The 24,082-nt window shown below is 44.5% G+C and overlaps 1 protein-coding gene across 2 annotated transcripts in view; it reads right to left on the bottom strand.

Moving 5' to 3' along the window:
• The window catches only part of zbtb16b (zinc finger and BTB domain containing 16b), a 105,467-nt gene that overhangs the window by 40,949 nt on the left and 40,436 nt on the right, over positions 1-24,082 (bottom strand). For both annotated transcript variants that reach the window (XM_060943812.1, XM_060943813.1), the window contains exons 3-4: positions 22,831-22,928; positions 3,617-3,703 (exon numbers count right to left, since the gene is read on the bottom strand). In XM_060943812.1, coding sequence (XP_060799795.1) covers positions 3,617-3,703; positions 22,831-22,928 — 185 coding nt within the window. The remainder of the gene's footprint in view (positions 1-3,616; positions 3,704-22,830; positions 22,929-24,082) is intronic.

The raw sequence follows: 24,082 nt of genomic DNA, 5'->3' as shown, positions 1-24,082 counted from the left end.
GGATATCATCATCAAGTTTTCAAATTGCTGTGAAAAGCCGGGGTGATGCAAATACTCCCGGGATTTTCTGTCTGGGTTTACTCCCATAGATCCGCCGCATTCTGCAACACTAGGGGCGGCGCTGAGAGCCACGCGGACGGTCTTCGGCATGTGAGAGGCTAGATAAAGGGACCACTTGCTGATGACGAGTTGGTCCTATATTCCACATCACATGCCGCTGGTATGGGGAGACCAGTCTGGGATGTCAGGATGACGATCGGCAACCAGAAAGGTACTACTCCTCCAGGGACCTTGTCAGACATCTCATGACAACAGTGCCCCAAACCCCCAGGGGAGGTCACTGTCTGATCGCCAGCCCGGGAAAGGTCTTATGCACCCTGGTAAAACACTCACCATAGGGCAGCTCAATTGTCGAACTCTCTCGACTATGTCATCCAAGGAGGAACTGGATTTCCTTATGTGCCACTATAATACACCCATAGTGTGCATCCAAGAACATCATTTAGTCCATAACGATGAGTCCTCGGACATCGTAACCCATAATCTAGGCGCAGTGATGCTGTTTACCATCTCGGCTTCCCATAACGCCCAAGGCGTGGCCATTCATGGAGTAGGGATAGCTATACTTTCGTCTTTCTTACCACTACTTTCTACTATCAGGAAGGTCTCGGAACGAATTATTATCGCCGTTTTCAAAGGCAATCCAAGGCTCAATACTGTGTCGTGCTACTCGCCTCATAACGTTTCCCCCGAGGAGGAAGTCACGCAGTTCTACCGCTCTTTGCGTGAGGCAGTTGCCTCTATACCGGCGCATGCTTTCCTTGCAATTGGGGGCGACTTCAATGCCCATGTCACGGCACAACATTCATATCACATGAGTGAAAATTGGAACGGGGAGTTATTGACTGAATTTGCTCGCGAGCACAGTCTTATCATTGCTAACACTTGTTTCCAAAAGCCCAGGCATAAACTCTGAACTCATAGGTCCCCGAGAGGTGATCTCTCTCAAATCAACTTCATTCTATGTTGTAAGTGCTGGCAAAACAGCCTTAGAGACTCTCAAGCACACTCATCGTCCAATCCTGTTGGCAGTGATCACAGAATTGTTACTATGTCTACCAAATTGAGTGCCCGTTTGACCAGACACCCGCGAATGAAACGGCTCAACTGGTCTTCCTTGACTTCCGACCCAAATCTCATCTCCTCTGTCGATGCTTTAATATCCGAAGAATTCCGAAGCCTTCCTGAAGAAGACCAATCTTATTCGTCCTTCGTGGGAGTCTGTAATAAAGTGGGGTCGTCCTTTCTACCCAAAGAATATCCCAAAAAGTCACCACTTTCCGATTGCCCTGTGGTGGTGGAGGCGCGCCATGTCGCTATTAACGCCAGCGTTCAGCTTACTCAACCTGCCCAGGCTTCCCTCTGTTCTACGTACATTATGCAGGAAGAACTAAGAATCCGAGCCATCCTCGATTCAATCGGTTCGATTCCAGTAACACCTTGACGGACACAAAAAGTGCGTGGAACCTAGTGAAAAAGTTATCCAACAAATCTCCAAACCCAGTATTCATCCAAGGCGAAGATCATTTGAAGCTCTGGAAGGACCATTTTCAACGTGTGTTATCACCTAATAGCCCTACACCAGAAAGGCCAACTGAGATCATCCAAATCTTTGGATTCAATGAGCAAATCTTCACTGGGCCATTCGGCCATAATGAAGTTAACTCTGCTGCTGACAAGATGAAATCTGGTCACGATCCTGGGATGGATGGTCTCCCTATTGAGCTATGGAAGCTCCCAAATATCCACGACTTCCTCTTCACATTCTGCAATGAAACCCTTGCAGGCAACAGGCCCAAGGAATGGGGTCTAGCAGGTATCGTACCTGTCCCTAAGAAAGGCAACCTGACGTTGCCTGCCAACTATAGGGGAATTAGTCTAGCTCAGATCGCCTTGAAAGTGTATAACCGACTGTTACTCAATAGGTTGAGGCCGGTAATGGATAACTTCTTGCGCCCAAACCAAAATGGCTTCCGTCAACTGCATTCTACTAGCGCTCACATCTTAGCCCTCCGGCGCATTATCGAAGAGCTCATGAACCACCATAAAGAAGGTGTGATAGTGTTTTTGGACTTTAAGAAGGCTTTTGATTCCATCAGACGCGACACAATGTTTTCCATTCTACAAGCATATGGCGTCCCCCCCGAGCATGGTCAAGGCAATCAGGACAATGTATATCGATAACACTGCCGTGGTTATAACTCCTGGCGGTGTAACTGAGGAGTTTTCTATCAACTTGGGCGTCCTTCAAGGAGACCCCCTAGCTCCTCTGCTCTTCATCATTGTTCTTGATTACGCCTTGCGTTTAGCCCTTCCCATGGATGATGGGCTCACTCTTAAATGCCGTAGAAGTTCTTGCCACCCTGCTGTCCATCTATCCAATCTCGACTTCGCTGATGACATTGCTCTTCTCGAGGATTCGGTGAATTCGGGTGATGATCTTCTCCACCGAGTAGAACTGGCTGCTAAATCAGTTGGCCTTCAGTTGAACGCATGCAAAACCAAATGGATGCATATAAATTCCTCTACGGACCAATCTCTCCACGCGCTTGACAACTCTGCTATCGAGAAGGTGGACGACTTCAAATACCTTGGCAGTTGGATGAACACTGCTCACAACATCGACTCCAGAAAGGCCAAAGCCTGGGTTGCCCTAAATTCTCTAATCAAGGTGTGGGCTGCCCCGCTGTCTAGAGACACAAAGGTCAGAGTGTTCAAGGCCTCAGTCGAATCCATTCTTCTCTATGGATCCGAGTCTTGGTCTCTAACGAGAGCACAAGAGCAATCCTTGGATTGCATGTACACCCGCATGCTCCACAGAGTGTTCAACGTCACCTGGTAGGACCATTGGACAAACGACCGCCTGTACGGTTCCCTACCACGCCTCTCGACCATAATCGCCAAACGTCGTCTGGCATTGTGTGGCCATGTGTTTCGTCACGACCAACCTGCCACACAAGTTCTCTTGTGGGAGCCTGAGGCGAAGCGCAAAGTCAGTCGACCACGTACCACCCTGAAAACGGTCCTCAAGCGAGAGACGGGGTTGAAGGAAGAACAACTCAGAGCAGCTATGCTCGACCGGCGGGTCTGGGATAGAATATCTTACCAAGTCACTGGCCCGCCGGATGACAGATGATGATGATATAATCGTTTTATTTTATATGAGAATTATGTTATAAATGTGTTTATAATGGCAACTGGTAGTTTGTAAAATGCAAACTACTCATGACGTTGTAAGCTAAACCAACTTCCTAGTTACAGTACTGTTAGGTAATATACGGTACCTCATGCTAGTTGAAAGTACATGGGATTTAAGGTATGCATTTTCAGTTATCAGTAAGGAGAAGCGAGACAGAAAAGGAGGATGAGCTTATGCATAAAGAGATTCAGATAAAATGGAGTGATGAAATACAGCCTTCCAAAGCCCTGACATACTGCCCCAACCTTAATGCTGACAATATTTAACATGGTTTCTGCTACTTTATCTCATCAATATGGAAATAGCATAGACAGGTTGATAAATGCTTGGGTGTGGTGGCAGAAGGAAAAATACTACCTGTGTGTGTCTGCCGATGGGTCTCCAAGGCATCCTCTTTCGAGAACTGAGCTCCACACTGATCACACACCAGCGCTTTTGGTCCATCTACAACACACAACAGCAGAGGACTTTAGTAAGATTTATAAATGCTTGGATATAGCTGGGAAGTACTTTCACTGTGTGACAATTTTACATAATTTCACACATTTATAACTTTTTATGACTACTATTATTAACATTTAAGGAATCAGGACCTCGGTAGCTTCTTCTAAACTACATGTTTGTCATTAAGTACCTAACTCTGGATAAATTCACAAAAAGTATTAAATTCTGAAACATAAACTTAAAAATTCCAATTTTTTTACCCTATATAAGAAACACAAACACCTTTGTAATTTATACATAATTTCTAGTGCAGCACTGCTAATGTGCTGTCTGTCACAGTGTGTGTGTGTATATATATATATATATATATATATATATATATATATATATATATATATATTCATCCCATAGCCAGCAAAGGCCGTAAGGGCACCACTGATGACATTTTAACAATCCATCGCTGGTGTGTCTAGGGCACTTTAAACTTGGTGGAGCCCATCTCTCTCCAAGCTTGATCAATAGATAATTTAGAGCAGCTAATTAGCCTAACTGCATGTCTTTGGGAGAAACCAGAGCACCCAGAGGAAACCCACACAGACAGACAGAACATGCAAACTCCACGCAGAAAGGCCCCCGTCAGCCACTGGGCTCGAACCCAGAACCTTCTTGCTGTGAGGCAACAGCGCTAACCACTACACCACCCATATACTATATGTACACACACAGTACTGTGCAAATGTCCTAGGCACCCTATATATTTTTTTTCATACAAACTTTGTTATAGATTTCTATTTTATGACTTCTACATTATCGAGTCAAAACATTACAAAAACATTTTAGAGTCCAAACGTTCATTTTCCAGCACAAAATTATCTGAGCAGCATATTCCATAAAATAGCACTTTTCAGATTAAAAAAGAAAACATAATGAAGGCTGCTGGGTTTTGGTGCAAAACGAAGAAGCGAGTGTGACAAAGTGTCCAGAAGAACTGTGGCTGGTTCTGTAAGATGCTCAGTAAAACCTACAGCTCATTTCCGCATAAAACTGCACTCACTGTACCTGAGACCACTATTTTTTTTTTTATTTTGGTGTGGTCGTCTCACACCAAATATTGACTTTGTTTTATTTATTATGGCTTACTGATTATTGTTTATAGTATTTTTTAAAGTTGAAACATTTCATTTCATTATTTTTCAAGCCATTTTGGGTCTACAGCATTTCTTTACATGTGCCTCAGACTTTTGCACAGTACTGTATATATTGCATGTCTTGTAACCAACGCCTGTATATTTCCTGGGGTGTGTCTTGTCAAAGCTTTATAGTATATCGTGTAAACTTTTGGTTCCACAACCCCAAATCAGAAAAAGTTGTGACGGTATGCTGAAATTGAAATTAAACTTAAAACAATGATTTGTAAATAATATTTGACCTGTACTGCACTCAAAACAATACAGCAGCACCTTATTTGATGTTTTACCTCATTAATTTTTGTTTTGTTGGCATGTAACTATTCAAAAATTTGATAAAATCATGAGAAAAGCACACTTAGCTAGCAAGATCTTAGACATCTTTAGGGAGACTGACTGCATTTATCACTGAGTTTGCAGGAAGACAAAAAGGCAGGGTTTGAAATGAACCTAAATAAAGCCATTTCCACATGTCACTCACTCCTTCCAGCTTGTCCCACTTATGTGGGTGGGGTTGCTGCCATGTGGACCCTATTGATCCACATGTCATATTAACTGGAGGATAGTTTTACTCTGGATGCACTTCCTGCAGCAACCCTCCCATTTATGGACTTTGGAAACAACCATTCACACACACATTCAAACCTATGGACAATTTAGGCTACATCCACACGACAACGGCAACGAGATGTTATTTAAAAATATATCGCGTCCAAATGGGCAACGATCAGTAAAATATCAGGTCCATATGGCAACGCAACGCTTGCTGAAAACGATGCAATACACATGCCACACCTCTAGGGGCGCTGTAAGACGGTCCCTTCGGAGACACCAGAACAATAGAAGAAGTAAGGACACATGCACATAAACTATTATGCGGGAGACTTCATATTAGCCACAAAGTCAGAAAAATCTGTTCATAAAATTACATTATAATGACCAAATACAATGAAAAGTATTTTTCCAGTCTCACCTGTGAAAGGTAATCCCATGTGATCTCGTTTGGATGGTAAACCTGTTGGTACAGTTAAACGCAGCACATGAATGAGGCATCTTTATTCTCCGCTTTGACCCATCCAATATGGCGGCGAGGATGACGTATGATTCTACGCAGAAGGCGGCGTCTTTAATGGTCCGGAATAAATTGAATGCTACACGTTGATGGATTAATTTGTTGTTCTACGCCCTTTTTGAGGAATGTATTGTAGGACTTAAACCAACATCTGAAGAGGTGAGATCGCTCATTTTTTTCCCTATTTTTGCTGGCGGGATTGACTCTGCCCTAAGGGCTATTTTCTCTCTCTCTCTCTCTCTCTCTCTCTCTCTCACTTTGCACCATTACACAATAAATATTCACAGTGAAAATATTTTGTAAGCGCGTTTCATGAACCAAGTTATAGGATTTGTTGACAACTCGCATCGAGTTCGTTACACTTCTACCCGGTGTGAAGCACTCACAGTCATGTGGTTGTGACATCATTGTAAACAAATCCGTTCTACTCATCCAGACGACTTCGCAACGGCAATGTTGCCAGATCTTTCCACTCTGGAACCCGTTCTCAAAAAGATTGCGTTTTGGGCACCCAAAATGCCGGTGCCGTGTGGATGCCAGGCCTAAACAATAAGCAATTGTATCGGAGTCACCTGAATCCGTTGCCGTGTGGACAGGGCCTTAGAGTAGCCACTTTAGCCTAACTGCATGTCTTTGGACTGTGGGGGAAACTGGAGCACCTGGAGGAAACTCATGCAGACACGGTGAAAACATGCAAACTCCACACATGCCCCTTTTCCACCAAAGCAGTTCCAGGGCTGGTTCAGGGCCAGTGCTTAGTTTGGAACCAGGTTTTCTGTTTCCACTGACAAAGAACTGGCTCTGGGGCCAGAAAAACCGGCTCCAGGCTAGCACCAACTCTCTGCTGGGCCAGAGGAAAGAACCGCTTATGTCAGCGGGGGGGCGGAGTTGTTAAGACCAACAACAATAACAAGACCGCGAAAAATCGCCATTTTTAAGCGATGAGAAGCAGCAGCTGTACAAACGCGAAGTCATCCATTATTATTATTGTTGTTGTTGTTGCTGCTGCTGCTTCTTCCGCGTTGTTTTTGCTTCAATATTCGCACCAAGGTTTATGCAAACATAGCGACGTAACTGACGTATACAATGACGTAACTGACGTATACAGCGACGTAATGACGTGGCTTCCCTTAGCACCGCGAGCGATGGAAAAGCAAACTGGTTCTCAGCTGGCTCGCAAGTTGAATGAGTTGTGAACCAGCACCAGCACTGGCCCCGAACCAGCCCTGGAACTGATTTGGTGGAAAAGGGGTAACAGAAAGGCCCCCATCAGTCACTAGGCTCCAACCCAGAACCTTCTTGCTGTGAGGCGATGGTGCTAACCACTACACCACCGTATGTTCTACGCCCAAAACCATTTCCACATTATTTTGGTAAAATATATTGATTTTTTCTTCAAGTATAGATGTCAAAGTATATTAAGAAAAAAATAATTTTGGTCAAAACACGATTTTTTTTCTGTTTCCAAGTATTCACCTCTAATTACTTCCAGTAGTTTTTTATCGAACATCTGATATTTGGACATCTGCAAACAGCTGTAAATGTAAAAGCGCTAGAGGCATCATATCATGTCATTTAGTAATTGTTGTAGGCTCATAATATAATTCACAGCTCCACATACTTGTGCCATGTAGCCTGCAACTCATTGGAGTCAAATCCATGTGAGGATTTGATTTATATGAGGTAAAAGAGATCTGGTGCAATCTAATAATGATGTGTCTCATTCCCTGAAACCTGCATGTGCTGGAGAGGGGTCTATTAAAAGATGTCCCAGACACCTGTAGGGTTGGCCTAGTCTACCACACAAACAGTGAAGTAGGCCATGAAATATCCCTAATTTTGAAAATGTGGTGTGCTCCACTGAATGAAGCATACCACACTCTTAAAGAAAGCGTGCTTTATTGGGCTGTGTGGTTCTTCATGAAAACTATTTCAACATAAAAAGACCATATTACTTTTTTTGCCTCCTAAATGAATGCTTATTCAACCAGGGTGTTGGTTTTGTTTGCAGTGTGAGACTTTGGCATGGGATAGCAAGAAAGTCTTATATAGTCAACCGTGAAAAAAAAAATCCACCAGATTTAAATGTTAGTACTCTAAAAAAACAAGACTGAAAATGATAAAATAGCAGAAGGGGAGTTGCATCAATATTAATGAGTCCTCATTGTCATTAATGTGGCATCTTTAGGGTTTAGAAAATGTTTTAATTCTTGGGGGGAAAAAAATTAAAACTGAATCTTCATGAAGGGATTCTTTCTAATGCTCCTACTCTAGTCATTCAGTGGTGAGACACAGCACACGAATTCAGATGGGGACTTCCACCATCTCTCTCTAATCCTGCCCAGGAGCATCCCACTAACTTTCAGCAAAAAAAGTCAATAAAATTTAAATCTATAATGATCCAAAGCTTGTCAAGTATCTAATTTCACTGCGCTGCTTCTAAATAGCTTTATTATGAGTCATTAAAACGCCCACAAACTTGAGGAAGCCAGCCAGTTAGTGCCTAAATTTAGCCTCTCCTCCACATTCCCTTTTACATTTCATTCTTGTACTGCTGCCTCCATAAAAGCAACCACAGCTGCACGTGTGCTTTTCAACTCATCACAAACAACAGCCAAACATACTCAGCATGAACTCTGGATGTTCTTTTTTCACTATCTTATTAATAACTTAAACAGTCTCTGCACAATTACAGCTGTGCGAGATCGAACATGCTGTAATTTTTAAAACAGAAGCACGACACACATATTTGCATACGCGTTGTCCTGTTTGGCCTCACGCTAGCTGTCACATACTTCTGCCCCACCCTGTTCCCTGAAGTGATGAAGCAATTCCAAAATGAAATGGCCTTCCGTACACAACACACAGCAGACTATACTGTCCATAAAAACGCAGAAATTCCCCAAAGCAGCCTCCAGACTTGGGTGCAATCACCTTCCATCAAAACACTTTGTCTGATGTGAAAAAATAGCTGCCTGGCATGTGCTGAATACTAAATCAGGCCACTGGTGAAAGCAGCTTCTGTTACTTGGAAATCGCCAGGATTTATAGATCTGCAAATCTGAATAGCGGATCGAGCACAGGAGAGTTTGTGTGGATATGATTACTGCCAAGATCTCCAAACACAGAATTCAATTAAGACTAAAACATGACAAGACAAGGTGTGCTCTTATATGAAAATAATCAAAACATTGAAACATATTCACCGTTTCGAATTTAGGTGCTCTTAGCAAATAAAACGGACTATAATAGCATCAAAATATCTTTCTAGTGTATTCATTCATATTTATATCTCTGCTGAAGACTTCAGTGGCTAATAATTGCATTGTACTAAAATAGCACGAGTAACTGTTGGCTCCAAAATACTCATAAGTGTTCACCACACTGCCTCATTATCCACAAGCTTCCATCCTGTTTTTTTTTTTCTTTTGACACACAGCAATGGGTTGCCAGGGTGCAAATGAGTAAGCCAAGTAAGTGAAAGTTTAACTGTATTTTGAACATTCATCCATCCATCCATCCATCCATCCATCCATCTATTATCCATAACTGTTTATCCTGTGCAGGGTTGCGAGCAAGCTGGATCCTATCCCAGCTGACTATGGGTGAAAGGCAGGGTACACCCTGGACAAGTCGCCAGATCATCACAAGGCTGACACATAGAGACAAACAACCATTCACATTCACACCTACTGTCAATTTAGAGTCACCAGTTAACCTAACCTGCATGTCTTTGGACTGTGGGGGAAACCGGAGCACCCGGAGGAAACCCACACAGACATGGGGAGAACATGCAAACTCCACACAGAAAGGCCCTCGTCAGCCACTGGGATCAAACCCAGAACCTTCTTGCTGTGAGGTGACAGCGCTAACCACTACACCACCGTGCCACCCCATTTTGAACATTCAGAGAACCACAGTAACTTGTATCACAACTCATTTACAGGCTTCAATGAAATGACAGCACCCTCCTATTCTCTCACAGGCAATATTATTTTGAAGGGGAAAAAGAGACAGCCCACCTAATAACATAATCAGGAGCAAGTAATTTAATAAAGAAATAGTTAGTAGCCTGAGGCCAGCAACTGCAATGAGAAAAGAACAGATTTTAAAGTTCCTTACTCAAAGCAATAAAACTAAATGCTCATATTGTGTAACCTAATACACCCAAAATGTATGGTATTAATTGCACCAGGTTTGATTCTCATGTAAACACATATTTATTTCAGTTACGTATCTTTAAGGGTCAAATACTTATTGCTGTACTGTTGAGCACATTCTTCAAACGTTCTATTTCAGTTGAAAATTTAATTATAATGACTGAAGCTTTTTTGCTCCTTTATGACTCACTAAATATTGTAAAATATCTGTAGATCAAGATGCATCACTTATATGTATCACAGTCCTTGTTCTATGATGAAGGACCAATGGTCAATTAATTAAAAACTTACACAGACCAGCATGGGAACACACAGCAACACATTTTAAAAATATCCGTTTTATATTCTAGACACATAGACTGATCCATTGCATCATGCTGTAACAGCACTCAGCCAATCCCGCTGTTATCTAGTGAACCAATTCCCAGAAGGCCTGCTGTCCCCTTTTCTGTCTTTCTGTTTTCCCTCCCGCTTTCTGGTTTTGTTTTTGTGTACTTAGGCCTCCTCATCCACCCTCCTCCACTCTCCTCCCGCTTCAGTGCTTATGCCATTTCAGGGAGCAGTGGCTTGGAGAGCACTCAAGTTTGATTAATTTAGGGATTTGGGTACAGTATGTTCCTGGACACACATCTGCGAGCAATCATAAACACGGCGGAATGCTGGCAGAACATCCAGACCTACAGGCAGCTGATGATGTCATCAGAGCGAGGGAAGATCTGGCGCACAGCCAACGATCTCAAAGCAACAGTGCTCTCTCAGACAGCCAGACAGATAGAGAGAGAGAGTGGGGGGTGGATACACAGAGAGAGAGAGCTTCGTATGTAGTTCTGACAACAAATTCTTCACATATTTCTGATTTTTCTCTCTTATACACTCATGGTGTACGTATGAACAGGTGCAAGAGATTTTACGCGGATATACCATACCACAGTCATTCATTGAGGTTCAGTAAATGCTGTATCCTACTGAGAGTCACTGGCATTTAAATTACTTCTTCCTTTATATTTTAGGGAAACAGAATCAACTTCATGAAAAAAAAATATCACAGAAGGCTACAAACAAAGTAACCATAGGAGCAGGCAAGAAGATATGAAAAAGAAGGTAGGCAATTGAACAGGAAGAGAGTCGATTTCATTCAATCTTTGAGGATGTCGTGTAAGATCCTTCCATCCATCCATCCATCCATTATCCATAACCACTTATCCTGTGCAGGGTCACAGGCAAGCTGGAGTCTATCCCAGCTGACTATGGGTGAGAGGCGGGGTACACCCTGGACAAGTCACCAGGTCATCGCAGGGCTGACACATAGAGACAAACAACCATTCACACTCACATTCACACCTACGGTCAATTTAGAGTCACCAGTTAACCTAACCTGCATGTCTTTGGACTGTGGGGGAAACCGGAGCATCCAGAGGAAACCCACGCGGACACGGGGAGAACATGCAAACTCCACACAGAAAGGCCCCAGTCAGCCACTGGGCTTGAACCCAGAACCTTCTTGCTGTGAGGCGACAGTGCTAACCACTACACCACCGTGCCACCCTCCTATAAGATCCTTTAAAGGAAAATTCTGGGACTTTTTAACCTGGGCCCTACTTTCCCATCTCTTTTGGTCCAAATATTTACTAGGGACAGACACTATTGGCGGCACAGTGGTGTAGTGGTTAGTACTGTCGCCTCACAGCAAGAGGGTTCTGGGTTCGAGCCCAGCAGCCAGTGGGGGCCTTTCTGTGTGGAGTTTACATATTCTCCCCGTGTCTGCATGGGTTTCCCCCACAGTCCAAAGACGTGTTGTTATGTTAACATTGGACAACCATGGCCTGAGGTTAAGCAAGGCACCTAACCCTCAACTGCTCCCTGGGTGCTGTAACATAGTTGCCCACTGCTCTGGGTATGTGTGTGTGTGCTCATTGCTCACTTGTGAGTGTGTGTGTGTGTTCACTGCTTCAGATGGGTTAAATGTAGAGGAAGAATTTCACTGTGTGCTTAATTCTGTGCTTGAGTGTATGTGTGACAACTAAAGACTTGGCTTCTTTTGAAATCAATCCAGTATTGAGTTGGTACACTATAACCAGCAACTGCAAAATGGCTACTACTATGTCGACCTCAGTCATGCAAAATACCAGACTATCCACTCCTCTCTACCCATCATTAGGGACCTCAATTCAATGGTGTCAACCACTCCAGCATCTTCTTTGAAGACATCCACCATTGTTTTTAGTGGCCGCCCAGGGCTCCCATATGTGCTGGGATCTCTGGATGTCGGAGGCAGTGGCTGGCTAGCCTGAGTTGCCTTGCTGCTATTTTCTCTGAGACCCTAGGGAGGTCTCAATACAATTCTTGACTGGTGATGCATTGCTGCCAGTTGATATTGTGAATGGCCCTAAGCATTCTTGTATAACACCCGTCTAGGGACTTAGTCAGGGTCCAGGCCTCACAGCCGTAGAGCAGGATGGATTCAGTGGCTGCTGTGACTATCCTGGCTTTTAACCCTCTTGATAACTTGGATGTCCAAACTCTTTTCAGGTTGTGGAGGGCTCGCCAAGCTCTCTTTAATGTCCCTCTCTGTGCTGTCCATTCTTGAGCCAAAATATTAAAGTCATTGACCTGTTGAAGATGGTCACCACTGCTAACTTTGAGAGGAGTCAAGGACGTTATATTGAAGGCCATGAATTCAGTCTTCTTGGCATTGAGGTGCAGGCCTGTCTTCCCTCATTCAGACTCAACCCTCATCAGTAGAGACTGGGCATCCTGGAGCAAAATGGCCATACAATGTAATTCTACAGGGCAATCGTCATGTCAACTTCGGTAAACTGATTGTTTTCACCACTGACAGACTCATAATGTTAATATAAGAAGAAGCCTTTATTTGTCACATGTATACTCAAGCATAGACTTAAGCACACAATGAAATTCCTCCTCTGCATTTAACTCATCTGAAGCAGTGAACACACACATGCACACACAAGTGAGCAATAAGCACACACACATACCCAGAGCAGTGGGCAGCTATGTTACAGCATCCAGGGAGCAGTTTGGGGTTAAGTGCTTTGCTCAAGGGCACTTTGCACTTCAGCCCAACCTTCAGGCCATAGTTGTCTCATGTTAACCTAGCCTCACATCACTGAACTGTGGTGGAAACCAGAACACCCGGAGGAAACCCAGGCAGACATGAGGAGAACATGCAAACCCCACACTGAAAGGCCTCTGTTGGCCACTGGGCGCGAACCCAGAATCTTCTTGCTGTGAGGTAACAGTGCTAACCATTACATCACCGTGCCGTCCCATAAGTGTCTAATATTATGACAAGGATCCCTACAGAGATACACCTGTGCCTGTTTACTTCAATACATGTAAAGAAACTGCAGAAAATAACTGTTTCTACAGTCATTGTTTTACTTTTCTCTTCTTCTCTGACGCAGCGCCTCATTCAGTGCCTGCAGTTGATTATCACACAGGATCTGTTTTCAGATGTTTACAAAAGGAATCCCTTCCATGTTGTCAGACACTCATTCATACTGTCATAATCAGCTAAATATTTGGGTATTACTTTGGAAATAGACTGCTTTACAAATTCTGCGTGACCTCTCCTTTTGTAAATATCAGAAAACATCTCTGTGTGATAATCGACTACAGGCACTGAATGGGGCGCTGAGTCAGAGAGCAGAAGAAGAGAAAGGTAAAACTATGACTGAAGAAACAATAGGGTCCCAGTTAAAAAAAAATCTCAGAATTTTCCTTTAATGAGATAATAAAAAAATGTAAACAATTGAAATTACTGCCATTTTACATAATTTTGGAAGCGCTTCATTAAAAGTATTCTAACTATGAATGTATATGAATTATGATTTCAGCTTAATATAATGTATAACTTTTTTTTAGTTAGACTTAAGTCCAAGTCCAGGGCTCAAGTTATACATCACTGGAGTGAGGACAGAACAGAAAGAGTCTGATCTACTGATAGAATTCATATGAAACACCGCTTAATTATTTATTTATTTATTTTTTAAAGAAAACCCTAAATCATGAGGTTTCTCTTTACTGCTGTGGTAATATCTTATGTTGTCCCTTTGGAACTCTGTATTACAGTATTACCGGTGTCCTCATTCCTGTCTCACCTGATTGTCTCCTGCATAATGAAGCTGTATTTAGAAGCACAACTTAACCAATTAACATGGAAAACTCGATGAACTCCATGCCAGCGGGTTTTACTGACACACCAATATGGTTTCATGTTTGCAAATATGGCATATTTCAGACAATTAAATTTGTGTGGCCATTACAAAGTTTGAAGTTGAGGTGATGTTTGAGGTTGAAGTTTGTACATTTTCTTATTATTTAATTTTATTATTAGTTCGAAAATGTTTAAAGCCAGACTGCCTTTTGATTTCATAAAATCAGTGAAATTTAGTTCCCTCTGAAATGTGGTCGTTGTGATATATGTTTATGTCTGTAATATCTCACAAAATATCAGGCCATTCTGTGGCTGGGAAGTTATTTAATTTGAGGGGATTAAAGCAAACACTGTGCATGAAATCGCTCACTTCGCACAGTCAATCAGACAGAGGAAGTCCGTGTGTGCATGCGCAGGTTTTCCCTCTTCTTTTTCTTCTTCTTCTTTTGGGTTTTACGGCAGCCGGCATCCACAGTGTTGCATTACTGCCATCAACAAGTTTACCTTTGACCATGCACTGAGAGTTCCATCATTCTGTTGCGAAACGAACAACTGATCACACCGAGGTGCTCGCTGACCACCGATATTTATTAGTTTGGTCCTACGTTTCCTTTCCTTCGTATATAACATAACGTCTTTTCTTCTTGCTTTCCGTTACTGTAGTCAGTTTTTCATGTTTCATTCGCATACTCACGTCCTCCATTTTTCTCTCCTGTTTCAGATTTGTATCCCACAATGCCTTGTGCAAACAGGGAAAGCCCACTGCATGATGTAGTATCTTGAATTGGGTCATGGTGAAGCTGTTAGGGTTTTGCTGGGATTCAAACCCAGGTCGCTGGTGTGATAATCCAATAAACCCCCACTAGGCCACCAGGGGGATGACTCAAGTGCAGAGGCGTGAGGCAAAAGTAGAGTATAAAAAACAGTTTATTTACAATATGTACAATCCAAAGCAAAAACAAAAAGAATAATCCAACAGCTCAGAAGATATGAAAAAAATTAAAATATCCAAAGGTACAATGTCCAAAAAGAGAAAAGACAAAAAATGCAAATGCCCAGAAGATTCAAAATGTAAAGTGCAAAGTCCAAAAAACAAAATACCAAAAAACACTAGGAGATAAACAAGGTACACGGGACAGAGGTAACTTAGCCAAAGGAGCATAAAGACTCCGTGACATGGGACTGAACTGAGGAAGTATAAATACACAAACTAATAAAGGAACAGGGCGGGGCAGGAAACAGGCAATCAAGACAAACACAAAACACAGAACACAAAAGCAGTGGCGGCCTCTAGAGGCCAAAACAAACATGACAAGATAAAGCAATAATAGTGGCCTCTAGAGGCCAAGGCAGTCCCCAGTCCTAACAGGACCCCCCCCCCCCCCCCCCCCCCCAAGGAGCGTCTCCTGACGTTCCCAGGGCGATCCGGATGGGCCGAATGGAAGTCCCAACACAGTTGTTTATCTAAGATGTCCCGAGCGGGAACCCAGCAGCGCTCCTCAGGGCCATAGCCCTCCCAGTCCACTAAATATTGGAGCCCACCGCGGACCCGACGGGAATCAAGCAGGCAGCACACAGTGAACACAGTCTGACCCTGGAGGATGCGGGGGGGGGATTCCTAGGGGCTGGGGCATACGTGGATGACAGTACGGGCCGCAACAGGGAAACATGGAATGTGGGGTTGATCCTTAGTGTCCGTGGTAACTGGAGCCGGTAGGAGACAGGGTTAACTCTGCGTACAACCTTGAAGGGGCCAACGTAGCGAGGAGCAAGCTTGCAGTTCTCCACCCACAGTGGAAGGTCCTTGGTGGACAGCCAAACCCGCTGCCTAGGGCGGAAAGCATGGGCAGGTCTTCTATGGCGGTTGGCCTGAGTCTGGTTGGCCCTGGAAGTCTGGATGAGGGTCCTCCTAACCTTGTTCCAGGTCTTGCGACACCATCTCACGTACTGGTTGACCGAGGGCACCCCGGTGTCCTCTTCCTGTTCCGGAAACAGAGGTGGCTGGAACCCAAACTGGCACTGGAATGGTGATAACCTGGTGGCCGATGACTGCAGGGTGTTGTGGGCGTACTCTGCCCATGGCAGCCAGGTGCTCCATGTTGTCGGGTTATCCATAGCCAGGCCTCGCAGGGTGGTTTCCAGGTCCTGGTTGAGCCTCTCCGTCTGGCCATTGGACTGGGGGTGAAATCCAGAGGAGAGGCTGGCAGTGGCCCCGATGAGCTTGCAGAACCCGTGCCACACTCGGGAGGAGAACTGGGGCCCCCGGTCTGAGATGATATCCTGTGGGAGACCAAAGACTTGGAAGACGTGATTAAACATTAGTTTAGCTGTTTCAAGGGCAGAAGGGAGCTTGCACAGTGGTATGAAGCGGCAGGCCTTGGAGAATCTGTCAACTATGACCAAAATGACAGTGTTACCTTGTGAGTCTGGAAGGCCCGTGATGAAGTCGACCGCCACATGGGACCAGGGATGCCGGGGAATAGGCAGAGGATGCAGGAGGCCCTGGGGATGCTGTTGTGGGTTCTTGGTTCTGATGCAAACATCACAGGACAGGACGAATGACCTCACTTCCTTCTCCATGCTTGGCCACCAGAAGCGTCTTTTCAAGAAGTCCAGGGTCCTCCGAGCTCCCGGGTGGGCGGTGAGAGGGGACGAGTGACCCCACTGGAGGACCTTGGCCGAGGCTTGACATGGGACGTACAAGAGGCCCGGTGGCCCCGTCCCAGGACCGGGGTCCTGGCGTTGGGCTCGTCAGACGGCCTCCTCAATACCCCAGTGGACAGGGGCCACAATCCGGGACACAGGGATAATAGGCCCAACTTCGCTCTCCCTGTTGGTGGGAGTGAACAGCCTGGAAAGTGCATCAGGTTTGATGTTTTTGGAACTGGGGTGGTATGATAGGGTAAAGTTGAACCGACTGAAAAACAAGGCCCACCTAGCCTGTCGTGGATTGAGTCTCTTTGCTTGCTGGAGGTACTCCAGGTTCTTGTGGTCCGTCCAGACCAGAAATGGATGTTGCGCTCCCTCCAGCCAGTGCCTCCACTCCTCAAGGGCCAGTTTAACTGCTAGCAGTTCTCGATCCCTCACGTCATACTGGGACTCCGCAGAACTCAGGCAGTGGGAGAAGTATGCGCAGGGGTGCAACCTTCCTTCCAAGCGTTGAGAGAGGACCGCGCCGACGCCACTGTCCGAGGCGTCCACCTCGACGATGAAGGGTTGCGAAGGGTCCGGGAGGACCAGAATGGGTGCCGTGCAGAAGCAGTGCTTGAGGTCTTTGAACACCTTTTCCGCCTGAGGAGACCAGACATACGATCCACCTGTCCTTTTGGTGAGGTCCGATATGGGTGCTGCTACAGAACTGAAGTTCCTGACAAACTTGCGGTAGAAGTTAGCAAATCCTAAGAACCGGTGAACCTCTTTGACGAACTTGGGGTTGGGCCAGTCCCGGACGGCCAGGGTCTTGGCTGGATCCATCTGGAGTTGGCCTGTCCGTACAATAAAACCCAGAAAGAAGACCTCGGGAACATGAAACTCGCATTTCTGGGCCTTAGCGAACAGATTGTTCTGTAGCAGCCTCTGGAGAACCTGGCGGACATGGTGGCGGTACTCCTGCACAGTCTTGGAAAAGACTAGGATGTCATCGAGGTAGACGAAAACGTACTGATTGATCATGTCCCTCAAGACGTCGTTGATAAGGGCCTGAAAAACAGCTGGTGCATTGGTGAGTCCGAAGGGCATCACCTGGTACTCGTAGTGCCCTGACGGGGTGTTAAAGGCAGTCTTCCACTCGTGTCCCTGTCAGATACGGATGAGGTGGTATGCGTTCCGTAAGTCCAACTTGGTGAAGACAGTGGCGCCTTGGAGCAGGTCGAATGCTGTGGACATCAGCGGAAGGGGATAGCAGTTGTGCACAGTGATCTTGTTCAGGCCCCTGTAGTCAATACATGGTCGGAGCCCCCCATCCTTCTTGCCGACAAAGAAGAAGCCGGCACCAGCAGGTGAGGTGGAGGGTCGAATGAACCCAGAGATCAGGGCGTCCTTAATGTATTCCTCCATGGCCTTGCGTTCTGGCTGCGAGAGGGAGAACAGTCTGCCGTGAGGAGGGGTAGTCCCAGGGAGCAAGTCGATGGCACAGTCGTAGGTGCGGTGTGGAGGAAGAACGGCGGCCCTACTCTTGCTGAAAACTTCTTTAAGGTCCCAGTACTCTGTGGGAACTTGAGATAGCTCAGTGAGATCAGGAGGCTCGGCAGGAGACATAGGAGAGCTAGAGAGCAGACAAGAGGCATGGCATGCAGGACCCCATTCCACAACCTGGCTTGTTACCCAGTCTATACGAGGATTGTGGTGGGTAAGCCAGGGAAGGCCCAGAATCACTGGGAACTCAGGTGAATGAATCAGGTGCAGAGATATTTCTTCCTTGTGACCTTGAGACTGGAGGAAGACTGGAGAAGTTACTTGGGTGACTCTTCCGTCACCTAAGGCTTGGCCATCCAGGGCAGACACAGACAGTGGGACTTCAAGAGGCGCAGTCAGGACATTGATACTTTGGGCGAAGTGGACATCCATAAAGTTTCCATCCGCCCCGGAGTCTAACAAGGCTTGACAAGAGTGGACGGACTCACCCCAGGAGATGGAGACTGGGATGTAGACTCCTTGGCCAGGAAGTTCAGGAGAGAGGGTAGGCCCCGTCACAACCCTCCCTCGGCTGGACGGGGCGGTCCTTTTCCCGAGAGCTCGGGACATGATGCTCAGAAGTGGCCAGGCTTGCCACAATAGATGCAGCACTTGTCCCTCCTTCTGCGCTCCCTTTCAGCTGTGGAGAGACGAGTATGGCCAACTTGCATGGGCTCTGGACAGTCACTGGAGGAGGTAGACAGGCTCCAGGTCGAGGTAGTGAGACCGGGGAGGCTCAGGACTTGGCGGCGCTCTCTCATCCTGTTGTCAAGACGAATGGCATGGGAAGTCAGTGTTTCAAGGTCACTTGGGCATCCGATAGAGGCCAGGCCGTCTTTGATGGGGTCAGACAAACCATGATGAAAGGCTGAAACCAGGGCAGCCTCGTTCCATCCGCTGACTGCTGCGAGTGTCCGGAATGATATGGTGTAGTCTGCGACGTTTCCTCCTTGCCGGATGGACATGAGCTTTCTGGCTGCGTCTTTACTGATGTCTACTTGATCGAAGACACAAAGCATCTCCTCCATAACCAGCTGGAAATCAGAGCACTTGGGTCCCTGTCTCTGACAGATAGCTGTGGCCCAGGCTCGCGCCTTACCAGCTAACAAGGTTATCACAAAGGCGATCCGTAGTGTAGGTGGGAGCTCAAAGGTGAGTTGGCACTGGGTAAGGAACTCCCGACACTCACTGTGCTTGCCGTCATACCTCTGTGGTGCAGGAAGGCTGGGTTCATGAGGTGAAGGAGGCAGCGTGGCAGGAGGCACTGGAGCAGGAGATGGGGGCAGAGAAGTCAGCTGTGCCAGGGTTTTCCCAATCTGCTGAAGCAGTACCTCGTGGCAAGCAAGGGTCTCACGTTGGCTTGCAAGAGTTCGTCCATGATAGCTCCAAAGCGTGTTAAAGCGGCCATAATTCCCTGAAGGTTAGCCGAGTAGACAGTTGAAGAAGCCTCTGCTGAGTCGGTCATGGCAGAGTTATTCTGTTAGGGTTTTGCTGGGATTCAAACCCAGGTCGCTGGTGTGATAATCCAACAAACCCCCACTAGGCCACCAGGGGGATGACTCAAGTGCAGAGGCGTGAGGCGAAAGTAGAGTATAAAAAAACGTTTATTTACAATATGTACAATCCAAAGCAAAAACAAAAAGAATAATCCAAAAGCTCAGAAGATATGAAAAAAATAAAAATATCCAAAGGTACAATGTCCAAAAAGAGAAAAGACAAAAAATGCAAACGCCCAGAAGATTCAAAATGTAAAGTGCAAACCAAAAAACAAAATACCAAAAAACACTAGGAGATAAACAAGGTACACTGGACAGAGGTAACTTAGCCAAGAGCAGCATAAAGACTCCGTGACAAGGGACTGAACTGAGGGGGTATAAATAAACTAATAAAGGAACAGGGCGGGGCAGGAAACAGGCAATCAAGACAAACACAAAACACAGAACACAAAAGCAGTGGCGGCCTCTAGAGGCCAAAACAAACATGACAAGATAAAGCAATAATAGTGGCCTCTAGAGGCCAAGACAGTCCCCAGTCCTAACAGAAGCAGGAAAAAATAGCGAAGAATTTAGAGCCACGTGGCTTTAAATTCATTAATTGTTCGATTTTTTTAAAAAAAAGCAAATAAAATTGGAAGTCTGTGATTCGAATTCAGTAGCTTTCAGTCCACTAAGCAAAAATAATTGTGTCAGGGAAACTTCGTTTTATGGCCTGCACTTGAAAAATCTGAAAGGCAGTCTAGCTTTAATTTTAAAAAATCCAACCACATCACCCTTTGTTTGGATTTGTGCAAGTTTTGTATGATATACTGGAAGTTTAAACACACATGCCACTGTGTACACTGTACATACAGTGGTGCTTGAAAGTTTGTGAACCCTTTAGAATTTTCTGCATTTCTGCATAAATATGACCTAAAACATCATCAGATTTTCACACAAGTCCTAAAAGTAGATAAAAAGAACCCAGTTAAACAAATGAGACAAAAATATTATACTTGGCCATTTATTTCTTGAGGACAATGATCCAATATTACATATCTGTGAGTGGCAAAAGTACGTGAACCTCTAGGATTAGCAGTTAATTTGAAGGTGAAATTAGAGTCAGGTGTTTTCAATCAATGGGATGACAATCAGGTGTGAGTGGGCACCCTGTTTTATTTAAAGAACAGGGATCTATCAAAGTCTGATCTTCACAACACATGTTTGTGGAAGTGTATCATGACATGAACAAAGGAGATTTCTGAGGACCTCAGAAAAAGCATTGTTGATGCTCATCAGGCTGGAAAAGGTTACAAAACCATCTCTAAAGAGTTTGGACTCCACCAATCCACAGTCAGACAGATTGTGTACAAATGGAGGAAATTCAAGACCATTGTTACCCTCCCCAGGAGTGGTCGACCAACAAAGATCACTCCAAGAGCAAGGCGTGTAATAGTCGGCAAGGTCACAAAGGACCCCAGGGTAACTTCTAAGCAACTGAAGGCCTCTCTCACATTGGCTAATGTTCATGAGTCCACCATCAGGAGAACACTGAACAACAATGGTGTGCATGGCAGGGTTGCAAAGAGAAAGCCACTGCTCTCCAAAAAGAACATTGCTGCTCATCTGCAGTTTGATAAAGATCATGTGGACAAGCCAAAAGCCTATTGGAAAAATATTTCATGGACAGATGAGACCAAAATAGAACTTTTTGGTTGAAATGAGAAGCGTTATGTTTGGAGAAAGGAAAACACTGCATTCCTGCATAAGAACCTTATCCCATCTGTGAAACATGGTGGTGGTAGTATCATAGTTTGGGCCTGTTTTGCTGCATCTGGGCCAGGACGGCTTGCCATCATTGATGGAGCAATGAATTCTGAATTATTCCAGCGAATTCTAAAGGAAAACGTCAGGATGTCTGTCCATGAACTGAATCTCAAGAGAAGGTGGGTCATGCAGCAAGACAACGAGCCTAAGTACACAAGTCGTTCTACCAAAGAATGGTTAAAGAAGAATAAAGTTAATGTTTTGGAATGGCCAAGTCAAAGTCCTGACCTTAATCCAATTGAAATGTTGTGGAAGGACCTGAAGCGAGCAGTTCATGTGAGGAAATCCACCAACATCCCAGAGTTGAAGTTGTTCTGTATGGAGGAATGGGCTAAAATTCCTCCAAGCCGGTGTGCAGGACTGATCAACAGTTACCGGAAACATTTAGTTGCAGTTATTGCTGCACAAGGGGGTCACACCAGATACTGAAAGCAAAGGTTCACATACTTTTGCCACTCACAGATATGTAATATTGGATCATTTTCCTCAATAAATAAATGACCAAGTATGATATTTTTGTCTCATTTGTTTAACTGGGTTCTCTTTATCTATTTTTAGGACTTGTGTGAAAATCTGATAATGTTTTAGGTCATGTTTATGCAGAAATATAGAAAATTCTAAACTTTCAAGCACCACTGTCGTAACATTTCCAGGTGCCTTACCTGGACTACTGCCAATTTCCCAGTGTACAAACCAGTGGATGTTTACCAGAAATTAAGATGGGTGGGACTAACCAGTGACGTATTAATACATGCCACCAACTTGACCAAAGTACAATGCTCGATCTTATGTAAATACTTGACAGTACTGAATACCACAGAAAACTGAAAGCTACTCAATACAAGACTGACAGATCTTCATCTGATGTTGGGGAATAAGAATATTAATGTTAACCATTTGATTCAGTCTTATCAGTCTTATAATGATTTATTGCACATTATCATTTTCTAAACTAACGGTAGTCCCAATCAGCTGTAGTGTGTGTGTGTGTGTGTGTGTGTGTGTGTGTGTGTGTGTGTGTGTGTGTGTGTGAGAGAGAGAGATCGGGCAAATTACCTGAGTGTGACAGCATGTGCATCCTCAGTCGTAAGCTATCCAAAAAGTTTTTTCCACAGAACTCACAGCCAAAGGTTTTCATATCACTATGCAGTTTCCTGGGGAGAGAACAAAATAAGATGTACTGCATTACACTCACTGGAGTAATATTCCTGGGATAGTGGGATAGTTTATTAAAGCCTTTAGAAGCAAACCTACTCAGAAGGATACATTTTGCTTGTATGTATGTACAGTTTATGAGCACACTGAGACTCTGTGAAAGAACTGTAACAGGTAACTTGTGAAAATGAATGAAAGTTCATTGCAGCTAATGAGTTCATGCTCAACCTCATCATTTAAAATGATGAGGTTCAGCATGACATGTATCATTCCAAATGACATGTCTGTGAAGCACATTTGGAATGATACTAGAGCTTTCTAAACTGTAGGAAATGGAGCATCAAGGTTTGCCATAATCAGTGGAACAGCAAATTGAGACCGAAATGTCCATGCAATTTAGTATGTTTACAGTACGTTTTTTTTTTTGTAATTGCCTTCTTGCAGATAGAGAACTGCAGAGCAAAATGTATGTCTCAAGGGAGGGAAATGCCTAGTAGGCAAATTAAGAATGTTTTGAACTAAAAAGCAACAATATCTCATTCTTCTAAGAGAGATGCTCTGTCATGGATAGCAATGCTTAATAACATAATAACATTCATTGACATAACCTTTATTACATTGTCAGAAATTGTGTATTTACATTGTACCAGCTAGTGAATACAATGAATCTTCAAAATACAGGACTAAAACTAATAGGCCAATCGGGTCACAAATGGACAGCCAAAACACATCGCCGTTTACACCTGTGTCTGTCATGCGTCTCCAAGGTGTCCAGCTGACCACTTGTGTTCAGATTTTGTTACTGCTTTCGTTTCGTTACTTCTGCTAGAAGTTCAAAGGGTCCCACACAGTTAGTTATGTTTAAAAGTGTTAAACCTGCAACATACTTTCATTATTTTCTTGAACTCCAATCATGTACATCAGTGCGCCTCTCCTTTTTTTTTTTAAGCGGTGGCACGTCACCAAAACAACCACCACAGTCTGCATTAAAGCTAGACTGCCTTTCAGATTTTTCAAGTGTAGGTCATAAAAAGAATTTTCCCTGACACCCAATTATTTTTCTTGAATGGACCAAAAGCTACTGAATTCGAATCACAGACTTCCAATTTTATTCGTTTTTTTAAATAGAACAGTTAATGAATTTAGCACCACA

This window comes from Neoarius graeffei, chromosome 17 (genome assembly GCF_027579695.1).
Source record: "Neoarius graeffei isolate fNeoGra1 chromosome 17, fNeoGra1.pri, whole genome shotgun sequence".
NCBI lineage: Eukaryota > Metazoa > Chordata > Actinopteri > Siluriformes > Ariidae > Neoarius > Neoarius graeffei.
Note: the sequence above shows the minus strand (reverse complement) of the source record. Positions and strands in the feature narration are given on the sequence as shown.